This window comes from Maniola hyperantus, chromosome 28, assembly GCF_902806685.2.
Source record: "Maniola hyperantus chromosome 28, iAphHyp1.2, whole genome shotgun sequence".
NCBI classification, from domain to species: Eukaryota; Metazoa; Arthropoda; class Insecta; order Lepidoptera; family Nymphalidae; genus Maniola; species Maniola hyperantus.
In genome coordinates this window covers 219,089-233,728 of record NC_048563.1, presented here as the reverse complement: position 1 = coordinate 233,728, position 14,640 = coordinate 219,089, and the positions used below count along the sequence as shown (strand labels likewise).

Genomic DNA, 14,640 nt, shown 5'->3' with positions numbered 1-14,640 from the left:
CTACACGGCATCGTACCGGAACGTTAAATCGCTTGGCGGCACGGCTTTGCCGGTAGGGTGGTAACTAGCCACGGCCGAAGCCTCCCACCAGATATAGTATGCGACAGGTCTACATGACAATCGGGGTGGGGACGCGGGACGCTCCGCACACCCGCACAGCCCCCGCCTCATACTCCGATTGCCATCTTGATCTGTCGCGTACTTTAGGCTCCACAAAGGTCATTGCTCGTCATAAAACCGATTGACTTTGACCAACATAAGTGTGATATTGAAAACAAACGGCCACAGAATTACCATTTGTTTCCAAAATTAATATTCATGGGTTTTACATAGACGTTAAAAATAAATTAACCTCAGGCAGTATCTCTACATAGTATAAAATAAGTCGCCTCCCGCTGTCTGTATGTATGAACGCGTAGATCTTTTAAACTACGCAACGGATTTTAATGCGGTTTTCACCAATAGATAGAGTGATTCAAGAGGAAGGTTTATATCTCCTAGAGGAAGGTTTTAGGTATATATATAGGTTTAGGAGGAAGGGTTCTCAAAAAATTAGAGATCCCTAGAAAAAATTGAAATAATGTGAATTAGGTCGAAAAAAAATCCTCTCATTTGAGAGTTTCTGAGGCAAATACACCTCAATGACACCACATTAGTATGTACATTGCACCCATGCGAAGCCGGGGCGGCTCGCTAGTTATGTTATAACTCATTCCCAAGGTCTGCGGTGTAAAGATCACGGCCAGCAACTTGCTTTACAGAACATCCTAAACCATCGTGATCAAACCATCGTGATCAAACCATCGTGATCAAACCATCGATTTTGACGATGACTTCAGAATCGACAACAGGGCCAGCTGTAGAGACCAGAGGAACCATCCGATACGTTGCCGGTGAGGTGTGCGGGGTGAGATATGTTGTGGCCGTATGGTAATAATTAAATGCGGCAACGGTGGAAGATGTTTACTGAGAGCCGGCTTATGATCTACTCTCGCTTATGGACTAACAATACTAATAAAGAAATCTTACATACTATTGTTTTAAACTTATTGCTTAACGACCTAACCTACATAATTTTGCATCACCTCTCTTTCAATCCGATGTGCAGGCAACCTACTTCGATATATTGAGGAGTTGCATTTTTATGTTACAGCTAATATGAACATGCTACGTTTAAACTGACAATTCGTACATATTACAACTCCCCTGAAAATGTATGCGGTTACCCCTCCCCTTAAAAGAAAAAAAAATGTTAGACGCTACATCGAATCAGAAGGAAAGATGATGACAATCACAAAAATAAAATCTAATGCTAAATAAAATTAAATTATGTAAGGAAAACATTTTTTTTTATCGTTACTTCCTGTGCTCAAGTGCAATTTATCTTATCTCTTACTTCGTATGGGCATACTTTCAACCTTACTTATAAATAGAAAAATCGTAACCTAATAAGTGCAGTCAAGGATTTAACTTTTACAAAAGTTTCGAAAAATCTCATCATAATAAAATAATCTCAAAATACCATCATAGGTATTAGATATAGCTGAGGTATCGAGTTCATGGCCATGAGATATGTAGAAGCTGAGATATCGATTTCACAAATCGACTTCAAAAGATTCTTTGACCTATCAAATCGTCCTCATCATCAGTATACAGCTGCTGTCGTAGCATCGTCGCAAAACAGTAAGTATAAGGTTTCTATTCCATAACCTACAAGATTACCTATTATTGAACATCTCATTCTCAGGTATTTATATTTCCTGGACAGTCAAAATAAATCTCTCCTAGTCTTCATCTTCCTTTCAAGTTACTTCTTCACATAATACAAATAAATAAACAAATCAACAAACGCGGCGCGTACTCTCCTAATAAATATTTAACATAACATGCTTGCAAGCATTTTTCATAAGACTTATAGTCTTCATCAAACTTATTTCTTTCAATAAGTATTTCAATAACATTCAACTTTTCATAAAAATTCTAGGTCTTTCACTAACACCAGCGCGGTAGATAATGATCAAGAGTCTAGACAAATATATAGTTGAATGAGGAGGTACTAAATATGCGCAAAACATCGCGTTCAAACAAATAAATAACAATCATCTTCCTACGTCAGTATGTCTCAATCCAAAATAAATAATTGTATATTTTATACCTAGCACTTCTACAACCGAAGGGTGATCAAGCCTTTGGTTTGCAGAGTCCTAATTTGTCAAAGCCGGGTATAGTCTTATATCGTCAAAACTTGCACGAAACTAGACGAAAAACGTCTGTAGGGGAAAAAATTCTCCTTATTTCATATTAATTTCCTTGTATTTGCAAATTGCATCTCGAGCAAAACCATTGTCTCGTATAACAATACAAAATGTTCGGGTACGCGTGTGTCGTTGACCACGCGATGACACCGTTATAATTCTCTGAATTATTATATTTCGATTTTAACACCGAATATTTACGAAAGAAGTAAGTACCTACCTACTTATTCATTTATTAATTATTATCTATTATTAGTTTAAACTATCCTACACACTATGTAAAATCTTACAAATAAAGCACGAACGGAACTTATTAGTAGATAGTGGAGCAAGTATTATTTATTATTAAAAAAATTACCAATATTCTCCTAACCTATACGTACAAAATTAAATTATCTACCCAAAAAAATAATTACAATACCTACACATTCTACCTATTTGCCCATTACGAGAGATAAATTGCACTTACTTTAACTATTAGCGACGCATTTTATCAATCAATTTCGTGACCGCCGTGTAGTCGCCGTCGTCGTCAGGACTGGTTTTGGTCATCAGGTCCGGAGGTCTGGAGTCTGCGCCTCTTCTTTACTGCATCTTAGTGGGCCGGGAAAACCCTGGACTCCTCGAACTGGGCCGGGAATACCCTGGACACCTCCTAGTTGTGGCCGGGATAACCCTGGACGCACGATGATGCTGGGCCGATCAATGAAGCTTGAGATTGTCTTCTGTTCATTATGGATTCATTTTTTTTGGCTTATTTCTTGATATTAGTGTTTCTTGATTTTTAATACAGGACGTGGAATTAGTTTCTTCTTTTTGTTCTAGCTGAGTCTTGAATATTGATATTCTTTAGAAAATTGTGTAGTCTTCTTCTTGATCGGTGCCCAGCCGGTGCACGCACTTAGATTAGGCATGCACCGACTGGCAAGGGTCGCCATGAGATATGTTGTGGCCGTATGGTAATAATTAAATGCGGCAACGGTGGAAGATGTTTACTGAGAGCCGGCTTATGATCTACTCTCGCTTATGGACTAACAATACTAATAAAGAAATCTTACATACTATTGTTTTAAACTTATTGCTTAACGACCTAACCTACATAATTTTGCATCACCTCTCTTTCAATCCGATGTGCAGGCAACCTACTTCGATATATTGAGGAGTTGCATTTTTATGTTACAGCTAATATGAACATGCTACGTTTAAACTGACAATTCGTACATATTACAGGGGTGCGGGGGGAGTATGGAAAGCAAACACGTCTACTATGTTTGGGCTTTATTCTTCGACTCCTCTCAATTCAAACACATATATTAATTAAGGCCTATACTACAGTTAAACTAGGTAAAGGCTATATCACCAGTGGCGTGCACAGGGTTTGAAGCCAGGGTAGGCATTAGTTAGGTGAGAACCTGTTTACTGGCAGGTCATAATGAAAAATATGCATAAGCTATTACAACTGGGGTAAGCAGTGCATTTATGCCTCTATGACCTGCACGCCACTGTATACCACACCACACCGGCTTTTTAGGGATTTGTTCGCAGTCATGTACAACGGAAAACCCTTTGAAGTTTCCAGTAGGTACTGCAAACTACCTGCTCGCTCCTGAGGCTTATCGGGCTTAAGCTAATCTCCCACGAGGCGGCTCGCCTGATCAGATCAACACGTCACCGACACCACAGAGGACGGTGGGAACAAAGATAAAGCTCTCGAGATGCAGAAGATTGCAAGTGTGGAATCTGTTTGACTTTACGTAAGGTGTGGAAACATACGGAGGGATAATCGGGACGGGAACGCAGAGTTTATATTCGAATAGTTCAAAACGTCAAAGTTCATTTCAATCAATCAATCAGTCTGTTTGCGTCCACTGCTGGACATAGGCCTTCCCAAGAGAGCGCTACTACTGACCACACCCGATCCTCTGCCTTCCTCATTCAGTCCAACGAGTTGGCCGTCGTTCCACATTGCACTTGCCGATACGCGGTCTCCAAAACACGTCATTTAGAACATTTGTTCATTTAGAAGTTGCCAACTGTAGAACAAGAATCGCTTTAGACCAGCGTTTGGAACCCTCGTAGCTTTAGTTTTGAATTAGTTATCACAATTAATTACATCATTATCTTACAAATTCAACCATTGAGAATACAAAAATGTAGGTACTATGGTGCATTGTATAAAATTTGGCATGCAGATGGCTATTATGACGTAGGCATCTGCTAAGATAGGATTTTTGAAAATTCAATCCCTACGGGGCTGAAATAGGGATTTGAAATTTGTGTAGTCTACGCGGACGAAGTCGCGAGCATAAGCTAGTACGACATAAAATTAGACTTGTGTTATTTGTTGCTGCGAACAAAAAACGCGCACTAAAAGTGCGAAATATTGTCCCGTATGTAACACAAAAATAAGATATTTAATATCTTGATTCCTTAATCTGGAGTACATTTTGACCCAAAACATACCAAACTTACTTTTATCATTGTAGTTTAGTTTGTGGAAAAGTGAACATAGTTTGGACGTGATATTTACTTTAATTTTTATTAACATAAAGTCAGTCCAATTATAGTACCTAATTTTTATAAACATAAAGTCAGTCCAGTTACAGTACTTAATTTTCAGGTGCATGAAACAAACAAACAAAACCTTAAGTAATACATTTTGGTCATCAGAGTAGTATTTCAGCTGGTATTTAGTGTAGATATAATATTTTAGTTTTTAGCAAACTAAAGATGTGGGCGACACTCTGCCTAGTTTTATTGGTTGGTATAAGTGAAGGTAGAGAACGTTTGGACCCCTTGGTTCAGACCAATCAGGGTCTAATAAGGGGTCAGAGGGGGGAAGACGGGGACTATTACATGTTCCTTGGTATACCTTATGGACAGGTGGATGAGAACAACCCTTTTGGAGTAAGTATAGTTTTCTTTTTCTTCTTAAGCCGTGATAGACTTATGATAATAATGATAGTTTTCTTTAGTTTGACGGTCTTCTTATCCAAACAATCCATATTAATAATAATGCGAAAGTGTGTCTGTCTGTTTGTCTGCTAGCCTTTCACGGCCCACCCGTTCAACCGATTTTAGCGAAATTTGGTACAGATATAGCTTGCATTCCGGGGATGGACATGGCTACTTTTTATCCCGGAAAATAAAAGAGTTCCCATAGGATTTCTAAAAACCTAAATCCACGCGAATGAAGTCGCAGGCATCATCTAGTCACTCTGGGGCTTAGGCACAAAGGTGCCATTTAGCTTGGCAATGCGGCCACCTTGATGAGTACCACTGGCCCAGGGGCAACCTGGGGCAGACAGAAATTGTTTCGGAAAAATCATAATTATGTATTTTTAAATTCTGACAGTTATTTTGTAATTAAGTTAATAATCAACACAATTTTCAGGTCTCGACTCCACATCTAAAATTCGACGATATCTATGAAGCAAACGACGACTTCTCCGTATGTCCTCAAATTCGACACTACACCAACGACGTGATTGGCACATTGGACTGTCTGCATCTTAACATATACGTGCCGGCCAAGGCTTCATCGAGAAACAGGTTGGCTGTATTGGTGTATATTCACGGAAGTTCCTTCGACACTGGTTATGCATCAAGAACTTACTATGGCCCTAAACATTTGGTCAAACATGATGTCGTTGTAGTACAAATAAATTATAGACTCGGTCCGTACGGTTTTCTATGTTTGGGGACGGAAGAAGTCCCCGGGAACCAAGGTATAAAAGACCAGCTCCTCGCTTTGAGATGGATCAAGGATAATATAGCTTCGTTCGGAGGTGATGGTAACAAAATAACATTAATGGGTGAAAGTGCAGGAGCCGCTTCAGTTGAATTACACCTTCTGTCCAAACAAGAGAAGTTATACAACAAGGCTATACTCCAAAGTGGTACTATGATAAAACCGAACGGTATTCACGACGCTGATGTGACACCAGCATTACAAATAGCTGATAAACTAGGTTTTACAACAGACGATGTGACTGAAGCACTGAATTTTATAAAACAAGCTGATCCAAAATTGTTAATAGGAGCATACTCTGAACTATCGCTTAATTTAAGAGCTTGCGTCGAAAAACAAATAGAAAATACAGAAAGCATTATAACTGAACATCCAGTAAATCTTGACATACCAAAAATTAGAGGAATGCCTATTTTAGTTGGATACAACAACAGGGAAGCTTTGCTAATAGATCATAATAAACCTAACGATTATTTTAAAGATTCAAACTATTTCAAAGACACTATAGCACAGACTTTTAATATAGATGAAGATCTTGAAGAAGATATCGAAATCGTTAGAAACTTTTACATAGGAGACGAGGAGTTGACTGAAGATGTGAGGTCAGATATAATAGATTTCGAATCAGATTTCTACTACAACTATCCTATACAAGGGAGTATAGGAAAGTATCTTGAGAACAGAGCCGGGAATGTTTACCAATATCTATTTTCCTATGAGGGAGGGAGGAATTATATCAAGAATAAGTTCAATATAAGTCTGGAAGGGGCTGCTCATGGTGATGAGCTCGGGTATCTGTTTGACATGTCAGTAGATCAAGGAACACCGTCGGATGGTGACCAGCTAATGTTTGACAGGATGACTACTCTGTGGACGAACTTCGTTAAATATGGGTAAGATTATTATGAACATACCACAAGTGAAATTAAATAAAGATTTCAGTACAAACAAATATAGCCCTTGTAAATCTTACCACCACACTAAATTAATTAAGTGTAATTTAACAAACTGATATAACACGACCTGACCGTCTGACCGTCTGAGCCAAAGTGCAAAACACTCGCAGGCCATTAGAAAGATCGTTTTTCGAGACAGTGTTTCGGTCGTGTTCGTAAATACTTCCCGATTATCACGAGACGCCGGGTCATAAAGGCGGCAACTGCAAGTGCAACAACATTATTATAAAATTCTTTATCGAATCCATTGAATCTTATACCCCAAGCTCGTTGTGTGGGGGTAAGTCCCATTTGTTCCATAGATCTTGACGTCATCGGACAAAATGAGACAATTTCATCCTAATTTGTTCGTAGTTGTTGTTTGTAGGCTTTATAGTTCGAGATTTCGTGATTAGTCAGGTCAGTGAGTGAGTGAGTGGTATTTCGCTTTTATATATTTAGATTAGGATTATTAGGATTACTTTCAACAGTTTCAACGATCGAAATAGACAACAGGGCCAAAATTGAATGATTTTGACTTTACTACGTCTACGTTCCAGAGATCCTACGCCAGAGACAACGGAGCTGCTGCAACAGAGATGGCTGCCGGTCACCAACACCACCGTCAACTACCTGAGCATAGACTCCGAGTTGGTGATGAAGAAGAGACCCTTCAAGGACAGGCTGGCGTTCTGGAAGCTGTTCTTTAAGACCAACCGTGGGAGACTAAGGGGACTGAATGAGAATTAAATAGCTTAATGTTTATTTATTTATTTATTTACTAGCTGATGCCCGCGAGTTCGTCCGCGTGGATTTAGGGTTTTGAAAATCCCGTGGGAAGTCTTGGATTTACCGGGATAAAAAGTACCCTATGTCACTCACCAAGTCTTTAACTATACCCATGCAAAAAATCACGTCGATCCGTTGCACCGTTGCGACGTGATTGAAGGACAAACCAACAAACACACTCGCATTTATAATAAGAGATACTGATTTTTAATAAATAATTAATGTTTAATTAATGATTTTGATTTCAATTTTTGATTTTGAACACCAGAGGAACCACCAATGCGGTTGCCGGCTTTTCAGGAATTTGTTGGCAATCGGAAAAACCCTAATATTCAGTAGGTATACCCACTTGCTCCCGAGACTTATCGGGCTTAAGCTAATCTCCCACGAGGCGGCTCGACTGATCAACACGTCACCGACACCACAGAGGACAGTGGGAACGGAGATAAAGCTCTTGAGATGCAGAAGATTGCAAGTGTGTAATCTGTTTGACGTTACGTAAGCTATGGAAACATACGGATGGATAATCGAGACCGGACCGCAGAGTTTATATTCGAATAGTTCAAAATGTCAGAGTTGTTCATTTCAATCAATCAATCAATCAGTCTGTTTGCGTCCACTACTGTGGACATCGGCCTTCTCAAGAGCGCGCTACTACTGACCACACCCGAACCTCTGCCTTCCTCATCCACTAATTTTCTGCTACCTTCTTAAGGTCGTCAGTCCAGCGGGTTGGAGGTCGTCCCACACTGCGCTTGCCAGAACACGTCATTTAGAACATTTGTTCATTTAGAAGTTGCCAACTGTAGAACAAGAATCGCTTTAGACCAGCGTTTGGAACCCTCGTAGCTTTAGTTTTGAATCAGTTATCACAATTAATTACATCACTATCTTACAAATTCTACCATTGAGAATACAAAAATGTAGGTACTATGGTGCATTGTATGAGCATGCAGATGGCTATTATGACGTAGACATCCGCTAAGAAAGGATTTTTGAAAATTCAACCTCTAAGGGGGTGAAATTGGGTTTTTGTAGTCGACGCGGACGAAGTCGCGAGCATAAGGTCATAAGTCTAAATATATAAAAGGAAAAGGTGACTCACTGACTGAGTGACTGATCTATCAACGCACAGCTCAAACTACTGAACGGATAGATATTATTACGGAGGCATCTACTAAAAAAGGATTTATGAAAATTCAAACCCTTATTAGGGAGTGAAATAGGGGTTTTGAAATTTGTGAAGTCCACGCGGACGAAGTCGCGAGCATAAGCTAGTACGACATAAAATTAGAGACTTATGTTATTTGTTGCTGCGAACAAAAAACGCGAAATATTATCCCGTATCTAAAACAAATACTCGAGTATAAAACAAGATATTATTTATCTTGATTCCTTAATCTGGAGTACATTTTGACCCAAAACATACCAAACTTACTTTTATCATTGCAGTTTAGTTTGTGGAAAAGTGAACGTAGTGTGGACGTGATATTTACTTTAATTTTTATTAACATAAAGTCAGTCCAATTACAGTACTTAATTTTTATTAACATAAAGTCAGTCCAATTATAGTACCTAATTTTTATTAACATAAAGTCAGTCCAATTACAGTACTTAATTTTTATTAACATAAAGTCAGTCCAATTATAGTACCTAATTTTTATTAACATAAAGTCAGTCCAATTACAGTACTTAATTTTCAGGTGCATGAAACAAACAAACAAAACCTTAGTAATATAATCAGCTAGTATTTATTGTAGAGATTTAATAGTTTAGGTTTTAGTAAACAAAAGATGTGGGTGACACTTTACCTAGTCTTATTGGTTGGTATAAGTGAGGGCAGAGAACGTTTGGACCCCCTGGTTCAGACCAATCAAGGTCTAATAAGGGGCCAAAGGGGAGAAGATGGGGACTATTACATGTTCCTTGGTATACCTTATGGACAGGTGGATGAGAATAACCCTTTCGGAGTAAGTATAGTTTTTTTCTTTTTAAGCCGTGATAGCCTAGTGGTCAAGACGGCCGCCTCCTATTCGAGAGTTCGAACCCGGGCACGCACCTCTAACTTTTGAAAGTTATGTGCAATGAGTTACAAGCAATTTTTTAATTAAATTTATAGACTGCAATCAGACCTGGTGGCAAGTGATGATGCAGCCCAAGATGGAGCGCGCTTGCCTGGAAGATTGTCTATTCACTCTCGACTTTATGGTACTCATATTAAAATTGGAGGCGAAAACTGATGCAGTAAAGGCGTTTCATATTTTATAGGGCTCGAATTTTCGATTGACGACATTGGGGCCGATTCTCTTGTACACAATCTCTAAACTAAACTAAATTAACAGGTCTAAATCTAGTGCTATCCTCTTCCGCAAGCAACATTATGAAAGGGATAGCAATAGATTTAGACGTGTCGTTTTAGTTTAGTTTAGAGATTGTGTACAATGGAATTAGCCACATTGTTTTGAAAAAATCATAATTATGTATTTTTAAATACTGACTGAAGTGAGTGACATTAATATTCTAATTCAGGTCTCGATCCCGCATGCACAATTCGACGATATCTACGAAGCAAACGATGACTCTGCCATATGTCCTCAAGTTCAAGACTTCACCAACGACGTCATTGGCACATTGGACTGTCTGCGTCTCAACATATACGTGCCAGCCAACGCTTCATCAAGAAACAGATTGGCTGTGTTGGTTTACATACACGGCGGTGCCTTCAACACTGGTTATACATCAAGAACCCACTACGGCCCCAAACATTTGGTCAAACACGATGTGGTTGTAGTTCAGTTGAACTATAGACTCGGTCCGTACGGTTTCCTATGTTTGGGGACGGAAGAAGTCCCCGGGAACCAAGGTATAAAAGACCAGCTCCTCGCTTTGAGATGGATCAAGGATAATATAGCTTCGTTCGGAGGTGATGGTAACAAAATAACTATAATGGGTGAAAGTGCAGGAGCCGCTTCGGTTGAATTACATCTTATATCCAAACGAGAGAAGTTATACAACAAGGCTATACTCCAAAGTGGTACTATGTTGAAACCGAACGGCATTCACGACGTTGATGTGACACCAGCATTACAAATAGCTGATAAACTAGGTTTTACAACAGACGATGTGACTGAAGCACTGAATTTTATAAAACAAGCTGATCCAAAATTGTTAATAGGAGCATACTCTGAACTATCGCTTAATTTAAGAGCTTGCGTCGAGAAACAAATTGAAAATACAGAAAGCATTATAACTAAACATCCAGTAAATCTTGACATACCGAAAATCAGAGGAATGCCTATTTTAGTTGGATACAACAACAGGGAAGCTTTGCTACAAGATAGCAATAAACCTAACGATTATTTTAAAGATTCAAACTATTTCAAAGACACTATAGCACAAACTTTTAACATAGATGAAGATCTTGAAGAAGATATCGAAATCGTTAGAAACTTTTACATAGGAGACGAGGAGTTGACTGAAGATGTGAGGTCAGATATAATAGATTTCGAATCAGATTTCTACTACAACTATCCTATACAAGGGAGTATAGGAAAGTATCTTGAGAACAGAGCCGGGAATATTTACCAATATCTATTTTCCTATGAGGGAGGGAGGAATTATATCAAGAATAAGTTAAATATAAGTCTGGAAGGGGTTGCTCATGGGGATGAGCTCGGGTATCTGTTTGACATGTCAGAAGGTCAAGGAACACCGTCGGATGAGGACCAGCTAATGATTGACAGGATTACAACTCTATGGACGAATTTCGTTAAATATGGGTAAGATTATTATAAAATTGTTTATCGAATCCCTTTAGTCTTATACCCCAAGCTCGTTGTGTGGGGGTAAGTCCTATTTGTTCCATAGATCTTGACGTCATCGGACAAAATGAGACAATTTCATCCTAATTTGTTCTCTACCGGTAGTTTGAGCTGTGCTTGATTGATCAGTCAGGCAGTCAATCAGAAAGAGATAATAGGGCCCAAATTGAATAATTTTGAATTCTACTTCCAGAGATCCTACGCCAGAGACAACAGAGCTGCTGCAACAGAGATGGCTGCCGGTCACCAACACCACCGTCAACTACCTGAGCATAGACTCCGAGTTGGTGATGAAGAAGAGACCCTTCAAGGACAGGCTGGCGTTCTGGAAGCTGTTCTTCAAGACCCACCGTGGGAAGCTGAGGGGACTGAATGAGAATTAAATAGCTTAAGATTTATTTATTTATTTACTTGTTGATGACCTCAGAACATAAGGGCGATAAAAGCAAGTTACGGAATTATCGGCAGTCATTAGCACTCAGATATAAAAACCTGTTTTCATATCATCGGAGGGTTACACTGGGACCCCATTACTAAGGCTGAAGTCTATAGAGCGCACTTTAACTCGGCGGTTCCTCTGGTGCTGCAAATTTTCATGGGCGGCGGTAATCACTTAACATCAGCTGACCCGCCTGCTCGTTATCTCTATTAAAAAAAACAAATAATAAAAATATCTAAAAGGCCACCATGATAATTCAGAAAAACTAAAAAGTGTTATATCATATACGATGGTTCGGAACCCTTCGTGTGTAAGTCCGAGTCGCACTTGACCGATTTTTTGTTATATTTTATTTTATTTTATTTTGTTTATTTGAAAGTAATCAACAGCGTAAATACATAATTGTTATTTAAATTTAAATCTAGTTATAACAGAAGCCCAAAAGAGATTACTTAAAATTATAATTAAAACTATTTTTAACAGAATAGATTTAGAATAAATGTAGGTATATACAATAATAAAATTACAACAGTGTGTGTGTATGCTTGTGTGTGTGTGTATGCGTGTGTGCTTTTGTGTGTGTGAGTGTGTGCGTGTGTGTATGTGTGTGTAAGTGTGAGTGTGTGATTGCATGCATATTTAGATGTTAGCTACTTTTTTTTTACGATGATAGTTTCTTAATTCCTTTTTAAATTTATTGTTAGATAGGTAAAATAAGTCAAACTCAGCGAACTGATTGTTATAAGTACGTACCAAGCGTGGAATTATAGAATTTCTAGCATAATTTGAGTTAGATTTGGGAACATTTAAAACATTTATATGTTTTTTTTTCAATATCTGCAGCTTTTACCCCATAGCAAGATTCCGTAAGTTCCTTCATATTGTGAAAATAGGCAAAATAAAGAGTAAGTCTCATTTGTTCCATACAACTTGACGTCATCGGACAAAATGAGACCATTTTATCCTAATTTTCTTTGACGTCACAAAAAACTTTCTTGGCATGTCATCAGGATCAGGGTACGGAACTGTTTTTTTTTTTTTTTTTTTTAATAGATATAGCGAGCAAGCGAGCAGGCGGGTCACCTGATGTTAAGTGATTACCGCCGCCCATGAACATTTGCAGCACCAGAGGAGCCGCCGATGCGTTGCCGGCCTTTTAGGAATTTGTTGGTCCGCCCCTTGAATAACCCCATGTTATAATCTAGTGGGAACACCGCCGATGGGAGTTGGTTCCACAGTTTGCATGTGCGTGGAAAGAAGGATCTGGCGCAGCGGACGGCAAACTGTGTTTCCTGTCAATTATAATCCAGGTATCTTTAAAACAAGAGTGAATAGGCACCTTCTAGGCAAACGCGTCCCATCTTAGGCCACATCATCACTTCCCATCAGGTGTGATCGTGGTCAAGCGTGCGCCTATAACGAATAAAAAAAAAACCATAAAAATGATCTTGATAACATTGCGCCACGCAAAAGAACTGAAATGAAAGAGTTTATTTGTATGAATATGAGAAGACGAGAGAAGGTGTTCACAACACAGAGTTGAGCCAACATATTATGTTGTTATATCCTATATACTGATACTATCCAGTCAGGAAACCCTGACATACACATTTTTTGACAAAGTAGGTAGTACATCTTAAATATATAAAAAGAAAAGGTGACTGACTGACTGACTGATCTATCAACGCACAGCTCAAACTACTGGACGGATCGGGCTGAAATTTGGCATACAGATAGCTATTATGACGGAGGCATCCGCTAAGAAAGGATTTTTTTTCTTAAACCTGAGATATGATAAGATTTTTTACTTTGAATGATTGACTTATTATAAAATGCCGGTACAATAGGTTGAAATAATGTCTGATGAGCCTTAAACATTTTTGTTTTATAGAACAACTAGCTAATGCCCGCGACTTCGTCCGCGTGGAATTAGGTTTTTTAAAAATCCCGCGGGAACTCTTTGATTTTCCGGGATAAAAAGTAGCCTATGTCACTCTCCAGATCTTTATCTATATCCATGTAAAAAATCACGTCAATCCGTTGTACCGTTGGGACGTGATTGAAGGACAAACCAACAAACCAACAAACAAACACACTTTCGCATTTATAATAAGGGTATTGATTAAAGATAGAAAAATGTCAATTGTTCTATGGAACAAATTATACTCTTATTTTTAATTCGGTGGAATTCTGACGTTGTTATTTTTATACATGAGGGGAGTTTATTTTTAGCTCCTTTTAATTTTAATCATCTTGATGTGCCTAAAAGTACACGCTTAGATTTTATTGATTCAGGATTTTTTTACAAATTATTTCACAAAAACCTTGTTCTTTAAGAAAACAACAGAAAATTGGCTAAATCGGTTGATTTCTCTGGTAACATTAAGAAACGTCAGAATTCCACGGAATTAAAAATCAGACTATAGGATAAAATTGTCTCATTTTATCCGATGACGTCAACTTGTAAAGGTACAACAAATGGGATTTACCCAAAGTAGTCAATTTTTACAGTTCCTGCGTTATTCCATTGCTTGGCGTCAGACACAGATATGTCAGAGGAATATCTATGGCATCGCCACTTAGCCACAGATACCATCAAGTGCAAACCTGTCATAGATAACAACAAACGGTCAAGTGCGAGTTGGAGACG

General features: G+C 38.6%; 3 protein-coding genes across 6 annotated transcripts in view; 2 read left to right on the top strand and 1 right to left on the bottom strand.

Annotated features, from left to right (window-relative positions):
• The window catches only part of alpha-Cat (catenin alpha), an 89,541-nt gene that overhangs the window by 25,587 nt on the left and 49,314 nt on the right, over window positions 1-14,640 (bottom strand). The gene's annotated exons all lie outside the window — the stretch shown is intronic.
• LOC117995037 (esterase FE4-like) lies at window positions 4,963-7,701 on the top strand. Its single transcript, XM_034983021.2, has 3 exons — window positions 4,963-5,162; window positions 5,650-6,899; window positions 7,502-7,701. The coding sequence occupies exons 1-3, from the start codon at window positions 4,986-4,988 to the stop codon at window positions 7,689-7,691; spliced, it is 1,617 nt and encodes a 538-aa protein (XP_034838912.1). The 5' UTR covers window positions 4,963-4,985; the 3' UTR covers window positions 7,692-7,701.
• On the top strand, window positions 9,502-11,944 carry LOC117995038 (esterase FE4-like). Its single transcript, XM_034983024.2, has 3 exons — window positions 9,502-9,700; window positions 10,260-11,509; window positions 11,745-11,944. The coding sequence occupies exons 1-3, from the start codon at window positions 9,524-9,526 to the stop codon at window positions 11,932-11,934; spliced, it is 1,617 nt and encodes a 538-aa protein (XP_034838915.1). The 5' UTR covers window positions 9,502-9,523; the 3' UTR covers window positions 11,935-11,944.

What these genes read in the sequence shown, in the direction of transcription:
- LOC117995037 (XM_034983021.2), top strand. Translation starts at nt 4,986, where the DNA reads ATGTGGGCGACACTCTGCCTAGTTTTATTGGTTGGTATAAGTGAAGGT. An exon ending in ATGAGAACAACCCTTTTGGA is followed by an intron (nt 5,163 to 5,649) that starts GTAAGTATAGTT and finishes CACAATTTTCAG; the next exon opens with GTCTCGACTCCACATCTAAA. An exon ending in ACGAACTTCGTTAAATATGG is followed by an intron (nt 6,900 to 7,501) that starts GTAAGATTATTA and finishes TCTACGTTCCAG; the next exon opens with AGATCCTACGCCAGAGACAA.
- LOC117995038 (XM_034983024.2), top strand. Translation starts at nt 9,524, where the DNA reads ATGTGGGTGACACTTTACCTAGTCTTATTGGTTGGTATAAGTGAGGGC. An exon ending in ATGAGAATAACCCTTTCGGA is followed by an intron (nt 9,701 to 10,259) that starts GTAAGTATAGTT and finishes ATTCTAATTCAG; the next exon opens with GTCTCGATCCCGCATGCACA. An exon ending in ACGAATTTCGTTAAATATGG is followed by an intron (nt 11,510 to 11,744) that starts GTAAGATTATTA and finishes TTCTACTTCCAG; the next exon opens with AGATCCTACGCCAGAGACAA.